At 42.7% G+C, this 23,948-nt stretch overlaps 2 protein-coding genes and 1 pseudogene across 3 annotated transcripts in view; 2 read left to right on the forward strand and 1 right to left on the reverse strand.

Moving 5' to 3' along the window:
- Positions 1 to 3,808, forward strand: part of CHST4 (carbohydrate sulfotransferase 4) — a gene marked incomplete at its 3' end in the record, with an annotated part of 208,677 nt that extends 204,869 nt beyond the window's left edge. The window contains exon 2 of the mRNA XM_082863060.1: positions 2,399 to 3,808. Coding sequence (XP_082719186.1) covers positions 2,645 to 3,808 — 1,164 coding nt within the window. The 5' untranslated portion in view covers positions 2,399 to 2,644. The remainder of the gene's footprint in view (positions 1 to 2,398) is intronic.
- LOC309977132 (large ribosomal subunit protein eL31-like) overlaps positions 1 to 23,948 on the reverse strand; it is a 59,099-nt pseudogene that overhangs the window by 29,084 nt on the left and 6,067 nt on the right. Inside the window, exon 2 of the transcript XR_014327212.1 lies at positions 20,749 to 20,826. The product of XR_014327212.1 is annotated as a large ribosomal subunit protein eL31-like (transcript). The remainder of the gene's footprint in view (positions 1 to 20,748; positions 20,827 to 23,948) is intronic.
- LOC309976811 (putative protein BRICK1) lies at positions 6,652 to 6,884 on the forward strand. Its single transcript, XM_082862591.1, has one exon. The coding sequence runs from the start codon at positions 6,669 to 6,671 to the stop codon at positions 6,870 to 6,872; it is 204 nt and encodes a 67-aa protein (XP_082718717.1). The 5' UTR covers positions 6,652 to 6,668; the 3' UTR covers positions 6,873 to 6,884.

Genomic DNA, 23,948 nt, shown 5'->3' on the forward strand with positions numbered 1-23,948 from the left:
AATAAACTGTGGTACATCTACACAATAAAATTCTACACAGTGGTAAAAAGGAATGAGGAAACGCCTTATGTACTCCCATGGAAAGCTCTCCAAGGCATATTGTTAAGTTAACAAAGCAAGTCGCAGCACAGTGTGGATAACTTGCAACTTCTTGTGTTATCAAAAGGGGAAAAATTAAGAATACATAGACATTTGAATTTTCTTGTGTACGCATAAAGCAACTGAAAGGGCACATTAAAAAATGAACCCAGGGGCTTCCCTGGTGGCGCAGTGGTTGAGAGTCCGCCTGCCGATGCAGGGGACACGGGTTCGTGCCCCAGTCCAGGAAGATCCCACATGCCGCGGAGTGGCTAGGCCCGTGAGCCATGGCCGCTGAGCCTGCGTGTCCAGAGCCTGTGCTGCGCAACGGGAGAGGCCACAGCAGTGAGAGACCCGCGTACTGAAAAAAAAAAAGAACCCAGTTGCTATTTGGGGGCAAGTTGGGAAATGGGCAGATGGAGGACAGGTGTTGGAAGTATATATTTCACTGTATAGTGATGATAAAACACCAGCTCGTAGATAAATACTAGCTGTCAGTAAATAGAGAAGAGATTATTGATTCAGCAGCTGGTAAAATTCTTAGGTGTTCTTTCCCCTAGAAAAATTCTATGACCCTGTTAAAAAGTATGTCATACAAATAGCTCTAGAAATTTTCCAATGTATGACTATAGGTCTCCTCCAGAGACATGACTGTTGTCATAGGATTTCCCCTCACCTAATATTCAATATGTAAAAGACCTGGAGTGTGACAGGCTAGGCTACAGGCTGGGAAGCACTGTCCTTATTCCCTTCCTGCCTGTGGAACCTTAGGAAGCCTTCTCTTAAATTCTGAGTCTGATTTAGTGTCCATGATAATGATACTCTTAAAAACAATTTGAACCATGTGACTATTAGCTATTCAAAACTTTAAAAAAATTGGTGATGAGACCTATCACCAGGAGAATAGCATATCCTAAACCCAGCTGCAATTACTGTCTAGAAACATATTTTCTCTTCTTTATTAAAGCTTGAAGGAAGAATTTCTTGAGTATAGAGTGATATGCAAATTAGCACCTTGCTACTGTTAACATTTTACACTATGTGAAATATCTATTATATTTCTCAATAGTTATTTATGTCAGGAAGTCACCCAGAATGATCCAGAGTCATCTCAACCCATAGTTAAGAGCTCCCCTGGAATAATATTCTAGCATGGCACTGGGAACAGTGGTCTTTTCACACAAAGCCCTGGTGTGAAGGGAGTAAGTTCAGCGTTGCCACCAGTCTGTTTAAGCCTTAGTGTAAATTACAAAGTGAAATTCCTTTCTCTAGATATTTAACATCTAAGAACTGGAAAACCATCCTAATGTACTTATCCTACTGAACCAAGATACTTAACTGTCACCTACCAGACATTTTGTTAAATAATAAATATCTTAAATTCTTGATGAAGTGGCATTCCCTAGGGTTGGGCAGTATACAACACGCCCAACTGTACTGAGCAACCCTGAGTAAGTTGTGTCAAGTGGTCAAACATTACCCCAAGAAGCAGCACAGTGGCTAACAGGCCACAGCATCACTATTGCAGCTCTTAGGTTGGCTTGCCACAGTTTCATACAGTTGGCTGCTAATGCAACAACGATTCAACCCAAATAGATTCAGATAGTTTATTACATACACAGACACGAGGACAGCATTGGGTCAGCTCCTCATGTCCCTAGTCCCACAGGATGAGACCAAATCAGAGGGGATCAGATGATAGGTGCCACGGGCACTTTGCCGCTGAGGAGACAACTCCAAACCAAAGCCAAGCAGTTTTATAGTCTGCAGCCATATCCTTCAGGGTATTGAAAGTCCTGTGCTTAATTGAGATGAAGGAGGGTAGTGAGAAATGGCCTTGGCACTATCCCTCAAGATGGGGGTGGGCGGGCCTCAAGGCAGCTCCTCAGAAGTCAGCTTATCTCCCGTAGTTTCTGAAGGAATCATGGGGCATTCAACCAAAACTTGGGTCAGACTGTGGTTAAGCTTTGCCTACATGGCCTGTGTGAAGACATGTGTGTCACCAAGGTGAACCTGTTTTCCCTATATTCATGAAATATGGCTGAGTTCACACATTTTTGTAGCTCCATGGACAAGAAGGACCAGGAGGGAGGAAGTAAAGAGACTAAAAAGAAAGAGCTTAAAAAGAAATAGTACTTATTGGGCTTCCCTGGTGGCGCAGTGGTTGAGAGTCTGCCTGCCGATGCAGGGGACGCGGGTTCGTGCCCCGGTCCGGGAAGATCCCACATGCTGCGGAGCGGCTGGGCCCGTGAGCCATGGCCGCTGGGCCTGCGCGTCCAGAGCCTGTGCTCCACAACGGGAGAGGCCACAACAGTGAGAGGCCCACGTACCAGAAAAAAAAAAAAAAAGAAATAGTGCTTATTGACACGCTAACTACAAGGGACAGGAATTAATTTCGAGAAGGATTTGTGCAATTCATTGCAAGAAGGCTCCAGCATTCTACATTGTCCCTTGGTGCGGGTCAGGGAGAAAGTAGCTTTGGCTAGAAATGGGATGGAAGCCAGATACCAAAACATTAGCCTAACATAGCCCCTCTGCTTGTTCCTTGAAGGTCTTCTACTTCAGCATGACACCGCCCCCAAAAATGAAGCTACTACTGTTCCCGGCTGTCTTTGTTCTATTCATCCTTCTGTACTCCCACAACTTCAACTCCCTGCAGATGAAGGAAGAACCCAAGCCCGCGTACATGCATGTGCTCATCCTGTCTTCGTGGCGCTCTGGCTCTTCTTTCGTAGGGCAGCTTTTTGGGCAGCACCCAGACGTCTTCTACCTGATGGAGCCTGCCTGGCACGTCTGGATGACCTTCACACAAAGTACTCCCCAGAGGTTGCACATGGCAGTGCGGGATCTCATACGGGCCGTCTTTCTGTGTGACATGAGCGTCTTTGATGCCTACATGAAACCTGGCCCCCGAAAACAGTCCAGCCTCTTCCAGTGGGAAGGCAGCCGGGCCCTGTGTTCTCCACCTGCCTGCAACATCTTCCCGCGAGATAAGATCATACCCCAGGCTCACTGTAAGCTTCTGTGCAATCAAGAGCCCTTTGAGGTGGTGGAGAAGGCCTGCCGCACCTACAGCCACGTGGTGCTCAAGGAGGTCCGTTTCTTCAAACTGCAGGTGCTCTACCCGCTGCTGAGAGACCCTTCCCTCAATCTGCACATTGTGCATCTGGTCCGGGACCCCCGGGCGGTGTTCCGTTCCCGAGAACACACCACGGAGGAACTCATGATTGACACCCACATTGTGATGGGGCAGCATCTGCAGAAACTCAAAAAGGAGGATCAACCCTACTACGCAATGCAGGTCATCTGCCAAAGCCAGCTGGAGATCTACAAGGCTGTGCAGTCCTTGCCCAAAGCCCTGAGGCAGCGCTACTTGCTCGTGCGCTATGAGGACTTGGTCCGGGACCCCCTGGCCCAGACTGCCCGAATGTATGAATATGCAGGGTTGAAATTCTTGCCCCAGCTCCAGACCTGGGTGCACAACATCACTCGAGGCAAGGGCATGGGTGAGCATGCCTTCCACACAAATGCCAGGAATGCCCTCAATGTCTCTCAGGCCTGGCGCTGGTCCTTGCCTTATGACAAGGTTTCTCGGCTTCAGAAAGTCTGCAGGAATACCATGAATTTGCTGGGCTACCACCTTGTCACATCGCAGCAAGAGCAGAAAAACCTGTCGCTGAATCTTCTGTCTACCTGGAGCCCCGCTGAGCAAGTCTACCAAGAGGGTTGAGGAGGCTCTGTCTCCACCTGGCACCCGCTTCAGCCACGTTAACTGATGGCAGCTTCTGAGCCTCGAACATGTGTGTCAGCGTACGCGTGAGCATGAGTTGTGCCCAAACATGTTCAAGTCGAGAAATCTTTGCATCTCTGCTCATATCTAGAGAAGAGACTTAGGAACCTTATGTGAGGGGCACGATCCAGCAACAAAACAGAAGTAATGTCTTTATTCTCTTCTTGGCCTTCTTACCTATGTATACCTCAGAGACTTTGTGGCCTGGGCCCTATGTGGCACCATGCAGTATCACTGGAGTAAATCCATAAACTCTTCTGTCCACATCTTGCCCGGCGGGAAAGGAGAGAGACAGGAAAAACCAGGGAAATAGGTCTCCCACCAAACAGTCCATCAGCACATTCAACAGGGATGTGAACTCTGAGTCCTCAGAGAATGGGCAACAGGGTTGGATGCTTACCTGTGAGCTTGGCCATCACAGCTATCCATTACCACAAATATGGAACAAAATCTCTGCACAACAGAGGAAGCTTTTTTTTTTTTTTTTGCGGTATGCGGGCCTCTCACTGTTGTGGCCTCTCCCATTGCGGAGCACAGGCTCGGGACGCGCAGGCTCAGCGGCCATGGCTCATGGGCCCAGCCGCTCTGCAGCATGTGGGATCTTCCCGGACTGGGGCATGAACCCGTGTCCCCTGCATCGGCAGGCGGACCCTCAACCACTGCGCCACCAGGGAAGCCCCCAGAGGAAGCTTTGAAGTTCACGGGATGGCTGGGCCCAATTTGGACATCTGTTCCCCTCAGTGTTTTCCTATTTTAACCTGTGAAGCTGCCATCTGTTAACACTAAAATTCCAAAATAAGGTTCTGTTTGGAGTGTACCTTTTTATGCTTTCTAATTACTTAGTAGTAAATGCTCATTCTTATGGGATCCTAACTAAGAGCCTAAACATCTTTACAGATTTTTTTGACTGGGATATTTTAATTTTTAAAACGTTTTTATTGAAATATAGTTGATTCACAATGTTGTGTTGGTTTCAGGTGTATTGCAAAGTGATTCAGTTATACATATATATATATAAATATATATATTCTCATCTTTTATTATTATCTATCATCCACACATAGAAAAACATGTTAAGACAGTGTTTGGTTCAGATGATGGACTAAGGTCTAAATTGATCAATACTGATCGATACGCTGTCCTCTTAAGAATTTGTAGAAAGTAGACAGCTAGCAGCTAAGCCCTTTCTTGTGTGCAGCGTAAGCTATAGTAATACCAGGTGGATCACTCTAGGTTCTGGAGTTCTTTTAATCTCATACCTCAGCCAGAGGACCTCGGTTGTAATACGATTGGTGCTCTTCAGCTCTTCCTGGTCACCTCCCCTAACAAGAAAAGTTGTTTCCCCCAATCTTTGCAGGATTCCCCAGATCTACTTTGTGTATCAGAATCACCTGTTAAAGATGTGTTTTGCCATGCCCTGCCTCAGATCTGCTGGAAATGGAATCTCCCAGGAGAGGCTGGGATTCTGTATGTTTATCAGTTGACTCTGTGTAACTCTTCCACAGCCAGCCTGACGATGGTACACACTGCCCTGGGCAACAGCACTCTCTGCCTTCTTGTTCCAAGACAGGTGACTTTTCAGCACATGCCAAGTATCTAAGCGCTTCCTCCTCACACAGGTGCTGTCCTCAGGTTGGAAGGAATAGGAAGGTCTCCGTATGTCTGGAACTGCGTGAACCTCTGGGTCCTGACTTTTGAAACATTTCACTTTATTCAATTCTGAGAGATACCATTATTTCATCTTTCCTTTTGTTCCCAGGCCCACTTTTGACATGGTCCTCGCTTCACAAAGCTCCCTTGGCGGCAGATGGGAATTCTCCCGCTCCATTCCGCCGAGTAGCTCTTGCGCTGCACCACCACCTGAAATGCTTGAGTAGGCACCTTTGCCAGCTGGGTCTTTGACGTTAATTTACATGGGCTTTAAAGGAGTGAATTTATCCTAATACCTAAACCCAAGCCACTCTAGACCCTCCTCGAGAGTCTAGAATCTCCCAGGTAAATGCTTCTTGCCTCTCCAAACCTTCCAAAACTATGAAAATTTCCCCAACGTTGAAAATAAGGCCAGGGCAGTAGGTGAGGGTGCAAACAGAGTGAAGAGGGCCAGTGAGGGGGAGAGACAGTGATAGACTCGACCATCTCTGATTTCCCTTCTGACATTTCAGCCTCTACCTGAATTGTCTTAAGGTTAGCAACTTCCTTAGGAACCATCTCTGTGGGATGCTGGAGTACAGAGCTGCTTGCTTTTCCATCTCCAAATGAGTCATCCGTCCCAAGACAAGGAAAGAGACTAGCCACATGGAAATCTCAGGATCTTATTTAAGATCTACTTTAAAACAGCTTTAAATGTCCTATATTCCAAGTCCTAAGTCAGATGAGGTCCAGACAGCTAGTAGCCATCCTCTTGAAAGACAGCCTATACACTACCTTATATAGGAGCCACTGGCAGCTGTTTAGATTTAAATAAGTTAAAATTAAAATAAAATTCAGTTCTTCAGTTGCACTAGCCATCTTTCAAGTACTCAATAGCAACGTGTGGCTAGTGGCTACTGTACCAGACAGCACAGATATAAATCATTTCCATCACTGCAAAAGTTCTATTGGACAGTTCTGGTCTAAATTAATTTCTATTTGTTTGTAGCATCTTATCCTTAACCTCAAATTGCACCCTGCCCAAAAATGTTTAGAGAATATATAAGAATACTATAATGGCACTTTTATATAACATAAAACTGTACAGTATAAAATCATGCTACATAACCTCTAAAACTCTGACCTAGTCGCGCTTCCTTAGACAGCGGCCATGGTGGGACAAGAGGATCCAGTGCAGCGCGAGGTTCACCAGGACGGGGCGAGCTGGGAGTACATTGAGGTCATCACCAGCAGCAGCAAGAAAATCGCAGACTTTCTCCACTCGTTTGATATCGCAGACTTTCTCCACTCAAGACTCGCAACACTAAACGAGAAACTGACAGCTCTTGAACAGAGAACAGAGTACACTGAATGAAGCGAGGGTGACAAGCGGTGAGACCCTCACCTATAATTGTGCCATGCTGCTGCTATGAAGTTCCTTTTGCAGAACAAAAAGGCCTCGTGGGAAAGGCCCCAGCAGTCTTCAGTTCCTTCCTCTCTCCTTAAAGAACAACAGGGCTTATTCTTGTTTTTCTTTATTTCAAAACTGTGACCTTTGGGCTCTGCCATGTACACCCAGCAGTGTGATGTGGCACGTGGGAAGGAGTCCAGGGGAACTCTCAGAAACAACAGTAGGCACTTTACCTCTTCAGTAACACTTTGTACAACTATTTGTCAACACATTTGAGGCGCTAAGAGCCAAAAGCCTGAGACTCTGTCCAGGTCCTCCCCACCTTTCTCTCTCTCTCTCTCAGCCTTTCCTTACAGCTCTCATTGCCTCTGCATTGCTTCTATAAATAGTCTGTCTCCTCCCCAACTTTGGCCAGGGGTGGGAAGCATTCCTGGCTGAGGAGCCCTGGTGAGGTGGCTGCCAGAGAATGTTGTTGCTAACCCATCAGTTTCTTGTCCTTTTGGGAAGGTCAAGGCCAGGCCTCCACTTGGCTTGAAAAGGGACATTTTTAGAGTTTTCTTTCTGTCACTTGAGGTGTCTTAACCTTTCATATTTCCCTAATAAACTCCTCAACTTTAAAATAAATAGATAAATAAATAAAACTCTGACCCAGTGCTGAGCGAGACTTAGAGAGCAATGGAACATCTCCTATTGAAGCGCTCAGGCGGCTGGCACCAGAGTTCAGGGATGCGAGTGGCAGTACACTCAGTTATGAAACATGGGGAATTCGGGGAGCTGAGAACCCATGATGGCTATAGAGGACTGTGCTCTGCAAAACAGCCTTTCCACTCTGGAGGTATCTGTTCCAGCTCCCAACCCCCAAATAGGAAGGCATTTGTTTGCCTCCCAAGCCTATTGAGCTGCATGAGATCTAAGGATGAGTTTGAACATAGATGAGGGATGAATTTGATCTAAATTTCTCAGGGCTAGTAATTAGGTTTGGGGAATGAGCTCTTTCATGTCTAGAGAAAACATAATGGCCTGAAATGCCTAATTGGGGGCTTCCCCAGTGGCGCAGTGGTTGGGAATCTGCCTGCCAATGCAGGGGACATGGGTTCCAGCCCTGGTCCGGGAAGATCCCACATGCCACAGAGCAACTAAGCCCGTGTACCACAACTACTGAGCACGTGCTCTAGAGCCCGCGAGCCGCCACTACTGAGCCTGTGTGCCACAACTACTGAAGCCCACACGCCTAGAGCCCGTGCTCTGCAACAAGAGAAGCCACCATGATGAGAAGCCTGCGCACCGCAATGAAGAGTAGCCCCTGCTCGCCACAACTAGAGAAAGCCCGTGCATAGCAACGAAGACCCAATGCAGCCAAAAATAAATAAATTTAAAAAGAATGTGGGGTCTAGAACTGGGTTGCCTGGGTGACTTTGCTATCACCAGTTGGGTGACCTCAGCAAGTCCCTTAACATCTCATGTCTCAGTTCCCTTACCTGTAGGGTGGGTAGAATAATAGTCGCACCAACTCCTTGGAGTTGCCAGGAGAACTAATGAGTTAATACACGGAACATGCTTAGAAAGCATCTGCTGCTCACTATTGTTAGCTGTGAATATCTTGGTAACAACACTGGTCCCGGCTCTCAAGGACTGTCTTCCATAATTTCTGGTAACATCCTTATTAAGATGATGTTTAACAGCAGATCACAAACCCTTTATGGCATTTCTGATCATAATGATACCATTAGGAGATTGATAATTTTCTGATATTCTAGTTTCTCAATATCTGTAGTTCTCAACCAGAGGTGACTTTGCCCCCCAGTGGACATTTGGCAACGCCTAGAGACATTTTTGGTTGTCACACTTTGGGAGGGAGGTGTTTCTGGAATCTACTGGGGAGGGGCCTAGAGTGCTGCTAAACCTACAATGTACAGAAAAGCCCTCCCTTAACTAATATATGATTAGTATATAAAGGACAAAGAGCTAATGATTCAAATAAATTTCTCTTCCATCTTCATTCAATTACATTCAATCTCACTCAAATGAGATTGAAAGCGTCTTGACTGGGGAGATGTCATAACCTGGGCTCTTTTGATACCCACTCCAGTCATCTGAAAGGGAGAAGTGGAGGAGACATTATACCAATACAGCACCATGGAAGTCTGATGAGAGGAAGTGAGTGCAGCCAGGCTTCCCGGTCACTCACTGGCCAATCTATGCCTTAACCGGTCTTTGCTTGCATCCACCCTAATTCAGTTAGCTGTAGCTTGAAGAGAAGAGTTTAAAGGGGCAAAACATGGTCATTTAGGGCCTTGGGGAAGATGGGCAGACAAATGAAGCCATGAGCAGACACTGTGCTAGACAAATGAGTTGTCTAACAGGTCTGAGAACAGAAGAATCACTGACAAACGTCAAAAAGTTCCATGGGCACCACAGAGTTTACATCACAGTTCCTCAACCTTTTTTTTATTATCACCCCCTCACCCTCAACAAGCTTTTTTAGACATTTTTTCCCTAATTGCACCTCTGCCATGAAATGTTAATACCGTAAATACACTGCATGTCTGTTTTTGTATGGTGGCCCTTTGGAGGGTCACAAACCACCATAATATCTACTCTTTCTTTTTTGGCCTCCCCAAAACTGCTTTTCACCCCCTTGGTAATTTTCACCTCCATTGGGAATGCATGCTTTAGACTACTGTCCCCAGTATTTTTTAAACTCCTTTCCCATCCAGCTCCTATCTTTCTTTTCCTCAACATGTCTTTTCATTTGTCATCTCCCCAAATTATGTTCCTTGCTCTCACCAATGATAGCTGTACCCTGCTCATCAGTAATTGAATGTGATTATGTAAAATAACACATATAAGTGTAATCTGTAAACTGTAAAGACCGTGAAAACGCTGGTTATTATTATTAGTAAAATAATAATACAAGTAATTCTTGACAGCTGTCCTCCCCGCCAGCCCTAATCCTAACCATTTGGCATGGTCCAGCTTTCCTTGCCAATTTTCACACTGGCTTCTTATGATCCTGGATGAAAAATAAGGAAGCTAGTTTATGCTTTGTTTGTTTTTTAAATTTATGACAAGAGTTGGTAACAAATGGAATAGGAACGTAAAATAGGTTCATAAAGAATGAGGTACGTTTCAGAAAAAGTTAGCCATTGCTCTACCCTAAATCAATGTGGACTTAAATGACTAACTGCCTATAATTTAAACATGCTGAATGAAAAGAAATAAAGGCTCCTATTATTTTATGTAGTGGTAAGGTGAATGATTATCTGATCCATCATGAACCAAACTATGAGACCTTAGCAGATGCAACACACACACACACACACACACACACACACACAGGCCATTCTAGATGCAAATAAGCTTTAAAAAGTTGACTACACTAAATTTAACTGGGTTTTCAAATGTGAGACCCTCAGAACTTCAGATATGTTTATGTGTATATTAAGAAGGGATTAGAGTATATAGCAGTTCTCCCAAACTTCTTTGACCAAGGATGTTTTCATCCTGTTAACATCTGTCAGTAGAATGTTTAGAGAAAGAGCAGTTGGAGAAATGCTGAATTATCTTCAGCACTCATAACCCTGGACGTTCCCAGCACTCTGCCTTCTCCTCGCCTTCTCCCAAGCCCAAGCAGGCGAATTCTGAATGGAGAAAATCACATGAGGGCAGCTTAGTTCACAGGCAGTTATAATCACCCCCATCAATTTATGATCACTTCAACACCCACCTGCAACCCTTTCCCCCTCTCCACAAGGACTTTCAGGTTTAGAAAGCCTTTCAAGATCTGTCCCTTGCATCCTTCTCTAATAACTCCCTCTTAGACTCCACTTCCCCCATCTCAAATGTGAAGTTCTACCAATGTACCATGTCTGGATCTTAGATCATGCTGCTTCTCCCACCTGGAATACCCTGTTCTGTCCCACCTCCAACTTCTCTGGCTCATTTTTTTGATCCCTCAGTTCTCAACTAAAACATACCCTCTGGAAGTTTTTCCTGGCTTGATCCTTAAGCCTCTGTTGAATGCCACTTTTTTTTTTTTTTGCGTTACGCGGGCCTCTCACTGCTGTGGCCTCTCCCGTTGTGGAGCTACAGGCTCCGGGCGCGCAGGCTCAGCGGCCATGGCTCACGGGCCCAGCCGCTCCGCGGCATGTGGGATCTTCCCGGACCGGGGCACGAACCCGCGTCCCCTGCATCGGCAGGCGGACTCTCAACCACTGCGCCACCAGGGAAGCCCTTGAATGCCACTTTTACATGCTTTCTATTATAGTATTTATCACACTGTAATAAAACTGCCCAATTTAAGCAGCTGCATAGCACAGGGAGATCAGCTCGGTGCCTTGTGACCACCTAGAGAGGTGGGATAGGGAGGGTGGGAGGGAGGGAGACGCAAGAAGGAAGAGATATGGGAATATATGTATAACTGATTCACTTTGTTATAAAGCAGAAATTAACACACCATTGTAAAGCAATTATACTCCAATAAAGATGTTAAAAAAAAAACTGCCCAATTTATGTGTTCTTTGAGCTCTTTGAGAGCAGAGTCTTATCTTACTCACCGTGGTATAACCAATGCCTAGCACAGTTCCTAGCATCTAGTAGGCACACAATAAATATTTGTTTAATAAACGAAAGCTTGATCTCAGCCTCATTTTATGTAAAGGGATCAGTCTTTATGTAATACTTTTTAAAAGGCCAATCACAGAAACACAGTGACATATTTAAAGATTCAGATAAGAAATAACCAACATTTAAGAGTTTCCTGTCTGAGTGAAATAAGGGAAGTTGAATCTTAAAGCCAACAGCTCTGAAGTGCTAGGTCAAGTGGGGTGGCAGGTGGGAGGGTGGATAAAGCAGAGATTCAAAAATTAAGTTGAATTGTATTTCTAATAGTGATACAAGGGCTTCCCTGGTGGCGCAGTGGTTGAGAGTCCGCCTGCCGATGCAGGGGACACAGGTTCGTGCCCCAGTCAGGGAAGATCCCACATGCCGCGGAGCGGCTGGGCCCGTGAGCCATGGCCGCTGAGCCTGCGCGTCCGGAGCCTGTGCTCCGCAATGGGAGAGGGCACAACAGTGAAAGGCCCGCGTACCGCAAAAAATATATATATATATGTATAGTGATACATATTATCATAGCAAGAGAAGCTGCAAATTATGCTGGTTGTCTAAAGAGCTGCATGTGTTCACAAGGTGTATGAACTAACCAATTGCCTTCTGGATGCAATTGGCAAATATTTGCTTAGTGATTGCCTTGCAACTGTTTCTTAGCCAAATCTCCAAGCAGAAAATTTATGGCTTGTTTTTTTTTATTGCCTCTCCACCCTCATAATGGCAAAATTTTGTTTAATGAATGTCTTGGGGGAATAGAGTCACCTTTGATTATTTCTTTTCTTTCACTTTCCACAATCCTGTCCATCAGCAAGTCCTGTTAGCTTGAATCAGACAATCTCCACTCAACATCTGCACTGCTACAATGTTCATCCAAACCAACTTCAAATCTCACCTGAACTGCTGCCAGAACCTCCTAACAGGCCTCTTCTTGCCCTGCTCTCATAGTTCACCTCCCATTTACTAACCAGAATGACCTATCTAAAGGGTAAATTAGATGCCAATTCTCCGCCTAAAGTCCTCCAGTAAATTATAGCCCAGGTGACTGTAAAAAGGAGAATGGATAAATAAGTTGGTAAACTCATATCATGCAATACTATTCAGTAATAATATTAATAGTTGATACATGCAACATGGATGCCTCGCAAAAGCATTAGGCTAAGTGAAAGAAGTTCTACATGAAAGAGTTCATACTATATGATTTCTTAATATGTACAGTTGTAGACCAGGAAAAAACTAATATACGGTAGAAAAAAATAATAACAGTGGTTGCCTCTGAGGGCGGGGAGGTCATGGTGATTGACGGGGAAGAGATATGAGGGAACTTTGTTGGGTGATAGAAATGTTTCATATCCTGACAGGAGTTTGGGTTGCACAGGTGCGTGAATCTATCAAAACTCAATGACTGCACACTTAAGATTTATGTACTTCATTGTATGCAAAAGTTACCTCAAAAGAAAAAAAACCTGCAAACAAATATTGAATTCTAGTTAATGATACACATGTGAGAGAATTTAGAAGTTACTGATGTCAGCAACTTACTTTGCATTGCATCCAAAAATACATCAGAGTGAATGATAGATAAATGGACAGATATGATACAACAATTATAACAAAATGTTAATGGTAGAATCTTAGTAAGGAGAATATGGGTATTCACTGTGAAATTCCTCCAACTTTGCTGTTTAGAACTTTTCATACTAAAACATGATGGGGAAATAAAACGCCTAAGGTGACCACACTTCTGGAATGGCAGCGTGAGAAGCTCATCTCCCCACTGAAACATTTAACTAGTGAAAATTATTTTTTAAAAAACCAACCATTTAAAATCTCTGGATATTGTCCTAAGAGTATACAGAAGGTGGAGAAACATTTATTCAAGAAAGCTTAGTAAATCTTGATAAGAACAGTAAGAGTCTATGGTATTTGAGCCACTGTCTGATTCTGTCTCCTCCCAGCTCACTGTGACATAAGTTCTACTTCAAGCAGGGAGGTCAAAGAAGACAGGACTCCCTTTCCCTTCAGCTCCTAGTCTAGGAGTATGGTTTCACCCAAGGAAGGGCAAGTGGCCAGCATGTCATCCCTTTTTCTGGCAGGGGCCTGGACTGGGACTCCCTTCCAAATCCCAGGTCCCACTCATAGGGTGGAAGTTTTACCTAGGCACAGAAAGCTGAGAATATTGGGTCCCAATTGCCCCCACCCCAGCTCACTCATAGATTCCATGCCAGGAGGGCAAGCCCAAAAGACTAGGGGCTGCCATCCACATCCAACGCCCCACTCGTGGAGCAACCCAGGTTTATCACTTCAGAAGAAGTGGACAACAGTCCCTGCCCATGCCCTACTCTAATGCAGTAGTACAGGCATTCTGTTGGAAGGTGGGGGAGAGGGAGGCCATAAGAACAGAGAGCTCAGACACTTCTCTGGTGGCGCAGTGGTTAAGAATCCGCCTGCCAATGCAGGGGACACGGGTTCAATCCCTGGTCCGGGAAGATCCCACATGCCACGGAGCAACTAAGCCCATGTGCCACAACTGCTGAGCCTGCACTCTAGAGGCCGCGAGCCACAACTACTGAGTCCGCGTGCCTAGAACCCGTGCTCCACAACAAGAGAAGCCACTGCAATGAGAAGCCTGAGCACCACAACGAAGAGTAGCCCCCACTCGCCACAACTAGAGAAAAGCCCACACGCAGCAACGAAGACCCAACGCAGCCAAAAATAAATTTAAAAAAAAAAAAAAAAAAAGAACAGAGAGCTCAGCAGCTCTCCCAAAGAGGACATACTTTATTGGGAAGACAATGTGGGGAAGTTCATGCATAAGGGTATTGTCAAAAACAATGGAGATTTTCATGGTAAACAGTTAAGAGGAGGCTCTTAGGTCCATTAAACTAGCAGCAACAAACAAAATAGTAGCCCAGCTAGAAGTTTAAGAGAGTAAACCAGGGAAAGAGACAGATAAGAAGGGCCTTTCTGAGCTCAGAGCAAGCCTCAAAGGCTGCCCCCACAAAGGGGTCTGACTTTAGCTGGATCACACTGTGGAACAATTTATGCCCCAGACTTTGCCAAAAACAACAGAGCAGTCAGCTAGCAATTACTGGAGGCTAGAGGCTGTGAGTGTTACAGTAAAGTCAGATCACCTAGCAGCTTAACAGGGAGACCAGGGAAAGAGAGCACTGCTAAAACTACAATAATCCCTGGTGGTCAGAAGACTGTGCACATAGTCAAAGCTTCACTCTTTGAGGAGCAACATCAGAGACTACGCACTGTGGAGAAAATATTGATAGATTTCTGTGAACTAGTCCAGGCAAGTCACTGAAGAAATAAATAAGAAAACAAGCCCCAGGTGAGAGAGGGATCGAAATCTAGAGTTGCTACAACATATTATTGTAGCAATGTTCCATTTTCAACAAAAAAATTATGAGACATGCAAAGAAACAGGAAAATGTGACCCATGACAAGAAGAAAAAAAAAAAGCAGGCAACAGAAACTGCTTTGGTGGGGGCCTAGATGTTGAACTTAACAAAAACTTCAAAGCCCCTATTGTAAATATGTTCAAAGAACTAAAGGACACCATATTTAAGGAATTAAAGGAAGGTATGTTGACAACATCTCATCCAACAGAGAATATCAATAAGAGAGTTATAAAATGTTTAAAAAATAAATAAATAAATAAAAATGAAGACACAAACTACCAAAACTTATAGGATGGAGCTAAAACAGTGCTCAGAGGGAAATTTTTAGCTATAAATGCCAATGTTAAAAAAAAAAAAAAAGAAAGAAAGATCTCAAATCAATAAACTAAATTTCCACCTTAAGTAACAGGGGGGGAAAAAAGCAAACAAAACCCAGAGCAAGCAGAAAGAAGAAAACAATAAAAATTAGAGTGGAAATTATCGAAATAGAGAACAGGAGGGGAAAAAAAAGAAAAGAAAAAATAAAACCTAATTTCATTCTTTGAAAAGATCAACAAAACTGACAAACTTTTAGCTAGACTGACCAAGAAGAGAGAAGACTAAAATCACTAAAATCAGAAATGAAAGAGGGGACATTACTACTAAACTTACAGGAAAAAAAAGAATTATAAGAGAATACCATGAAGAAACATATGCCAACAAATTATATAACAAATGAAATGGACAAAGTCCTAGGAAGACACAAACTACCAGAATCAACTAAAGAAGAAACAGAGAGTCTGGAAAGGCCTATAACTAGTAAAGAGATTGGATTAGTAATTTAAAACTTCCCCCAAAGAAAATCCCAAGCCCAGATGACTTTACTGGTGAATTTCATGAAACATTTAAAGAATTAATATGAATCCTCTCAAACTCTTCCAAAATATAGGAGAGGAGGAAACACTTCTCAATTTGTTCTATGAAGCCAGTTTACTCTGATACAAAAACCAGAAAGACATGTTACCAAAAAAACCTACATACCAATATCTCTTATGAATATGGTTGCAAAAGCCTCAACAAATACTAGTCAACTGAATGCAGTAGTATATAAAGAGAATTATACACCATAGCTAAGTGGGAATTATCCTAGGAATGCAAGGTTGATTTTACATTGGAAAATCAATTAATTTAATGCACCACATTAATAGAATAAAGGACAAAAACCATTTGATCATCTCAATAGGTGCAAGAAAAAAAAAAAGCATTTGACAAAAATCCAAAAACGTTTCATGATTAAAAATACTCAGTAACCTAAGAATAGAAGGGAACTTCCTTAAACTGAAACAAAGGACATCTATAAAAAACTCACAGCTAATATCATAATGGTGAAGAAATGAATACTTCCCCCCACAAGACCAGGAACAAGACAAGGATGTCCATTCTCACCCTTTTATTCAATAATATATTGGAGATTCTATCCAGGGCAATTGAGCAAGAAAGAAATGGCATACAGATCGAAAAGGAAGAAGTAAAATGATCTTTATTTGCAGATAACATTATCTTATATATAGAAAATCCTAAGGAATCCACTAAAAAAATATTAGAACTAATAGAGGAGTTTAGCAAGGTTGCAGGATACAAGATGAAGAAACAAACACCAATTCTACTTCTACATACTAGCAAACAATTCAAAAATGAAATCAAAAAACAATTTAATTTACAATAGCATCAAAAATAAAGTACTTAGTAATAAATTTAACAAAAGAAGTGTAAAACCTGTATATTGAAAAGTATAAAAAACTGTTGAAAGAAATAAAAAGATCTAAATAAATGGAAAAATATCCTATTCATAGAGAAGAAGACTTAATACTGCTAAAAGGGTAATACTCCCCGAGCTGATCTACACATTCAATGTAATCCCTATCAAAATCCCAGGTGGCTTTTTTTTGCAGAAACTGACAAGCTGATACTAAAATACTGTGGGAAAAAACAGAGTTCTGATTTCAAAATTTACTACAGAGCTACAGAAATTAAGACAGTGTGGGGACTTCCTTGGTGGGGCAGTGGTTAAGAATCCGCCTGCCAATGCAGGGGACATGGGTTCAAATCCTGGTCCGGGAAGATCCCATGTGCCACGGAGCAAATAAACCTGTGCACCACAACTACTGAGCCTGTGCTCTAGAGTCCATGAGCCACAACTACTGCAGCCCGTGTGCCTAGAGCCTGTGCTCCACAACAACGAGAAGCCACCGCAGTAAGAAGCACACACACCGCAACAAAGAGTAGTCCCTGCTCACCGCTACTAGAGAAAGCCCATGCACAGCGTCGAAGACCCAACGCAGCCGAAAAATAAGCAAATAAATTTATTTTTTAAAAAAAGGTAATGTAGTAGTAGTATGAAGACAGACAAATATATCAATGGAATAGATCAATCAATCCATGCATAAATGGTCAAATTATCTTTCAAAGGGTGCCAAGACGATTCAATGAGGAAAGAATAGTGTTTTTCTTTTTGTTTTTTATAAATGTACTTATTTTTATTTATTTATTTTTGGCTGCATTGGGTCTTCGATGCTGTGCGTGGGCTTCCTCTAGTTGCGGCGAGCAGGGGCTACTCTGCTTGTGGTGCGTGTGCTTCTCACCGCGGTGGCTTCTCTTGTTGCAGGGCACGGGCTCTAGGCGGGCTTCAGTAGTTGTGGCTTGCAGGCTCTAGAGCACAGGCTCAGTAGTTGTGGCGCATGGGCTTAGTTGCTGTGCGGCATGTGGGATCTTCCTGGACCAGGGCTCAAACCCACGTCCCCTGCACTGGCAGGTGGATTCTTAACCACTGTGCCACCAGGAAAGAATAGTTTTTTCAACAAATGGTGCTAGGACAATTTGATATCCATATGTAAGAGAATGAAGTTGGACCTCTACCTCACACCATATACAAAAATTAACTATTATCTATTATCATAGGCCTCTTATGTAAGAGCTAAGACTATAAAACTCTGAGAAGAAAACATAGAAGTAAGTCTTCATGACTCTTGGTTAGGCAGTGGTTTCTAGGGTATGACATTAAAAGCACATGCAACTAACGAAAAAAGAGATGTTGAACTTAATTAAAATTAAAACCTTTTGTGTTTCAAAGGACACCATCAAGAAAGTGAAAAGACAACCTGCAGAATGGGAGAAAATATGTGCAAATCATATATCTGATAAGGAACTTGTATCTGGAATATATGAAGAACTGTTACACTTCAACAATAAAAAGATATTTTTAATTTCTTTTTAATTTAAATGTATATATGTGTAACTGAATCACTTTGCTGTACACGTGAAACTAACACAACACTGTAAATCAACTATACTTCAATTTAAATAAATAAAAATTATACAGTGCTATATGTCAATTATATCTTAATAAAACTGTAAAAAAAAAACAGTACATAAGAAAACACAATGAGATACCCACTAAGATTGCTGAAATAAAAAGATAATAAATGTTCGGCAGTTCCTCAAAAGGTTAAACATAGAGTCACCATATGAAATAGCAATCTCACTCCTAGTTACGTGCCCAAGAGAAATACAACCTTTTACCCACACTTGCATACAAAATCTTGTATGTGAATATCCATAGCAACATTATTCATAATAGCCAAAAAGTGGAAACAACCCAAATGTTCATCAACTAATGAATGGATAAACACAAGTAGCATATTTATACAGTGTAATACTATCCTGCATAAAAAGGAATGAAGTACTGATACATGCTACAACATGGATAAACCTTATGGATGTTTTATCCATAAAAATGGATAAACATTATGCTAAGTGAAAAAAGTCAGTCACAGAAGACTATATATTGTATTATTCCATTTCCATGAAATGGCCAGAATAGGCATATTCATACAGACAGAAAATATATTAGTAGTTGCCTAGGGCTGGGGGTGAGAGCGGGGTGTGAAGGTGGAAAGTGAATATTAATGGCTATGGGATTTCTTTTGAGGGTGATGAAAATGTTCTAAACTTGATGGTGGTGATGGTTGCACAATTCCGTGAACATATTAAAAAACGTTGAATTGTACACTTTAAATGGGTGAATCGTATATGAATTATGTCTTTTTTTTTCGCCGTGCAGCTTGCGGGATCCTAGTTCCCTAACCAGGGATTGAACCTGGGCCCTTGGCAGTGAAAGTGTGGAGTCCCAACCACTGGACCGCCAGGGAATTCTCTGAATTATGTCTTAATAAAGCTGTTAAAACAAACAAAACAGAAACCTCCAGGGGTTTCCAACCCACGTGGCCCTTCTCTCCTCATTCACTCACCTGCATCCATGTTCTCCACTTTCTACCAAATTTCCTGGACTTTGTATGTGTGGTTCCTGCTTAGAACATTCTACCCCAAATTATCTCAAGCTGACCTTATTATTATTTACTTTCGATTCAAATGAATCCTCCTCAGAGACATTTTCCCTGACCATCCCAAGTAAAGCAGTCTCTCCCCCTTAAAATGGTCTCTTTTATATTCTGTCAAGGAACTAAAAAATAAAGTAATTCAGATATTCAGCTGATGCGTGTCAGGTAGCACCTCAAAATTAGCTAACTCCCTGAGCTGAAGCAGAATTGGAGTTTTTATAAGGCAAGAGCAGAAAGGGGTATATGGTTATGGTATTGTCCCAAGCTGCAATTTTCTTTATCTGTAACTGCTGCAAAACACTGCAGTTTAAAAGGGTGGGATATATTGGGATATTCATGCCTCTTTCTTGTAATTGCTGGTGTAGTCTTATTTTGGTAGCAGTTGAAAGGGTTCTTTTGAGAGCTATCTTTGTAAGCCTTCTCAATCATCTAATGCTAATTAAGTTCATGGGAAGGACTGACAGAAAGGGGAAAAAAAGGAAAGGAAAGGAGAAAGAAAAAAAAGGAGGTAAAGCCTGAAACAAGGAAAAGCAGGGTCTGTTTCAATTCTTTAGAACATGTCTCAGTATCTGAAATTGTCTTAGTTATTTGTTTGCATGTTTATTTTCTGTCTCCTCTACCACTAGGATGTTTCTGTCTTGTTTGTCCACATAGTAGATGCTTAATATGTGGTGGCTGATTGACCAAATTCCACACCAACATGATAATCTAAGGTGAAAGCATGAGCAAATATTTTGGAACTTTCTAACCACTCCTCTCATTTCTCGGGACTATAACGAACTGTCACCTCAGTGCTTAGAGAATTAAAAATTCTTGGGTCACACCTCCACAGACTGGTTCATCCGTGCTTTAACTATACATCTGCCTGCCTACAGAAACAAATATTTTAAAAGGTAAGGAAAAATCTGTGTGACAATCTGAGCAGTGCTTCCATTGCCTCGAACCCGACACTAGGATTGTTGATTATATAGGAGGAACTGGAACAAACGTACTGCAATTTTATGCAGGGGTTTCACGTCTTTAATTCAAGCTTGCTTCTTCCTACAAGTAGTAGTGAAGTCATTGTGCTTAGTTACTTCTGCAATTGCTAGAGGCTAGGAACAAAGACTCAAAGAATTTAAGTGCTGGAAGGAACCTCAGGCATTACTTAGCTTCTTTCTTTCTTATCAGATGTTTCTTACGTCTGTATCCAAAATATCAAGGTTTTACCTTCTAAGAACACTTCCCTGCTCAAAGCTTTTTCTCAGACAAGCACCACTGGCATTACCTAGAAGTCTGTTTGGAAATGCAGAATTTCAGACCCCATTCCAGAGCTATGTAGTCTGAATTTGTAATTTCACATGACCCCCAGGTCACTGGTGTGCAGTCTGAGAAGTGCCGCAGCACTTCTGGACATGCTGAACCAGTGCCTATTATCTCCAACAGCATGCATTTATCATTAGTACTTACCTGCAAGCTGGACCAATGGAACAAGGAAAATTCATAAGTGAAAAGTTTTCCCAAATGTCCCCTGTAGAATTCAAAGACCTGTGTATTAGGGAAAGAAAAGAAGAGGCTCAAAGGACAAAACTCAAAAGTAATTACAAAGCTTACTGGTAAAATAGTGATAATTGTTTTGAACTGGGTGATGAATACATTGAGATTCATTAAACTACTCTCTCTACTTTTGTGTATATTTGAAAGTTTCATAATAAAAATTTTAATTGTGTTTTATTCACACTTGTTTATCTTTTTTTTTTTTTTTTGAACGCTTGCCCTCTGCATTGGGAGTGCAGAGTCTTAACCAATGAACCACCAGGGAAGTCCCCTGAAAATTTCATAATAAAATATTTTTTTAAAAAGTAGTCTCAAGTTTGGGACTTCCCTGGTGGCACAGTGGGTAAGACTCTGCACTCCCAATGCAGGGGGCTCAGGTTTGATTCCTGGTCAGGGAACTAGGTCCCACATGCATGCCGCAACTAAAAGTTCACATGCCACAACTAAGGAGCCCACGTGCTGTAACTAAGACCCAGCACAACCAAATAAATAAAAATTAATTAATTAATTTTAAAAAAAGTAGTCTCAAATTAGTGATAACTACCAGTCCCACCAAGAGGCACTTGTGGTGAGAAAGTGTAGTCAAGAATGTTGTATATCTTGGGACTTCCCTGGCAGTCCAGTGGTTAAGACTTCACCTTCCAATGCAGGGGGTGTGGGTTTGATCCCTGGTTAGGGAGCTAAGATCCCACATGCCTCAGGGCCAAGAAACTAAAACCTAAAACAGAAGCATTATTTTTTTTTTAAGAATTTATTTATTTATTTATTATTTATTTATTTGTTTGGCTGTGTTGGGTCTTCGTTGCTGCACGAGGGCTTTCTCTAATTGCAGCGAGCAGGCGTTATTCTTCATTGCGGTACGCGGGCTTCTCACTGTGGTGGCTTCTCTTGCTGCAGACCACGGGCTCTAGGCACGCAGCCTCCAGTAGTTGTGGCTCGTGGGCTCTAGAGCACAGGCTCAGTAGTTGTGGTGCATAGGCTTAGCTGCTCCGCAGCATGTGGGATCTTCCCCAGACCAGGGCTCAAACCCATGTCCCCTGCATTGGCAGGCGGATTCTTAACCACTGAGCCACCAGGAAAGCCCCTAGAAGCATTACTTTAACAAATTCAATAAAGACTTTAAAAATGATCCACATCAAAAAATCTTAAAAAAAAAAAAAGGAAGGTTGTGCATCTGCCGCAAAGTGAAGGCTGAAGGGGAATGCGGAAGAACTAAGGTTTATGGACCAGACCCCTTAGGTACATTCCTTCATTTAATCCCCCATCACAGCTGTGTTAGGTAACACCACCTTAACCAAGTGATTGAATTTAACATCACCAATCCTGGGACAAAATGGTACTGTATGCCCCCAGGTGGAGAGTATGGGGAGGTACACATCCTCGTTGATGCGGTCCTCTCACCAAAAATGTCTCACCTGAATCTAAACAGGAGGCAGCAAACGCTGAACAGAGGACATTCTACCAGGCAATGGGCCTGGACTCTTCCAAAGTGTCAACATCGTGACAGACAAAAGATTTAAAAAGTAAGGTGAAGTGCTTTAAATTAAAGGAGACTAAAGAGGTATGACATCTAAATGCAATGGGTGAACTTTGATTGGATCCTAGATTCAAAAAAGTCATTGTGGGGACTTCCCCAGTGGTCCAGTGGTTAAGACTCCGTGCTTCCAATGCAGGGGGCACAGGTTCGATCCCTGGTCAAGGAACTAAGATCCGGCATGCATGCGGTGTGGCCAAAAAAAAAAAAAAAAAAAAAAGAATCATCTAATACACTGTTCATTTTCCAAGTTTCTAATTGTCCCCACAATGACTTTTTATTTTAATAAATAAATTTATTTATTTATTTATTTTGGCTGCAATGGGTCTGTTGTGGCAGCGTGAGGGCTCTTCGTTGCGGTGCGTGGGCTTCTCTGGTTGTAGTGCGCGGGCTTAGTTGTGGTATGTGGGATCTTAGTTCCCTGACCAGGGATTGAACCTGGGCCTCTGCATTGGGAGCACGGAGTCTTAACCACTGGACCACCACGGAAGTCCTCAAGATGATTCTTTAAAAAATATATATTAAATGTACTGGGTGTGACTAAAACAACAACAACAACCTTTTGAGGTAAGTGGTAACCCTCTTGTAGAGACTGGGAAACTTAAGTTCAGAGAGATAAAGGGACTTGCTCAAGAATCCACAGCTGGTAAATGGCAGCGCCAAAACAGGCTCAGATCTCCCTGACTCCAAAGCACAAGCTCCTGGCTGGTGGATGCTTCTTCTTCTGCAGCATCCCCAGGCAGCAAGAGATAGGGCTGTGTCTCCAGGGAGATGGTAAGGGTGTATTGCTATGCCGCGAGCAGTCGTTCATTTATTCAAAATTTAATTTCTGTGTGACAATGATAAGCAAAAACAGGCAGTCCCTAGACTCAGGTTGCTTACAGCCTAGTGGAGGAGACAGATGTTGAGCAAATGTTGGAAACACTCAAAGGAATATATATATATAAAACAAAAGGAGATCAGAGCAATGAAGAAAAGGAAGCTGACCAAAGCAGAGGGTCAGCAGAAGACTTCTATGAGTTGTGCTTTAAAGACGGAATAGAAGTTAATGATACAGACAGAAGGAAAAGTGTGTGAGCAAAAGGCCTATGGCAGGAGGGAGCATGACCTTGCAGTAGGAGAGGCCCAAGAGCCAGCAGGTGTGTGGTGCAAGGTAAGAATGGAGGAAAGTAGGCAGGGTCTGAGGACCTTAAAGGCCGTGCTAGGAATTCTGTTCAATTTTAAAAGCAATGGAAAGTTACTAAAGGGTTTAAGCAAGTGACAACATGAGATTTCAAGTTTAAAAAAAAAAAAGAAACACTTTGGCTGCAACGTACCAGTTAAGAGATTGTGGTAACCTGTGGTTACTTGTATTAGAATGAGCAGCGGAGATGGAAGGGGATATTTGGGCAGACTGGATATGGGAAAATGCAGGAAAAAGAGGTACTGAAGATGTCTTAGGTTTGTAGCTTGTGCAGTTGGATGGAGATGCCATTCTCTGAGAGAAGGAGCACTTGGAAGAAGGCCAGATATGGGAAGATGTAACGTGAGTCATATCTTGGAAATGAAGAATCGGTGATGCTTTTGAGACTTCCAAGTG

Source organism: Leucopleurus acutus (genome assembly GCF_964270905.1).
Source record: "Leucopleurus acutus genome assembly, chromosome: 20".
NCBI lineage: Eukaryota > Metazoa > Chordata > Mammalia > Artiodactyla > Delphinidae > Leucopleurus > Leucopleurus acutus.

Excerpts from the sequence above, each read along its gene's own strand:
- LOC309976811 (XM_082862591.1), top strand. The coding sequence starts at position 6,669 with ATGGTGGGACAAGAGGATCCAGTGCAGCGCGAGGTTCACCAGGACGGG.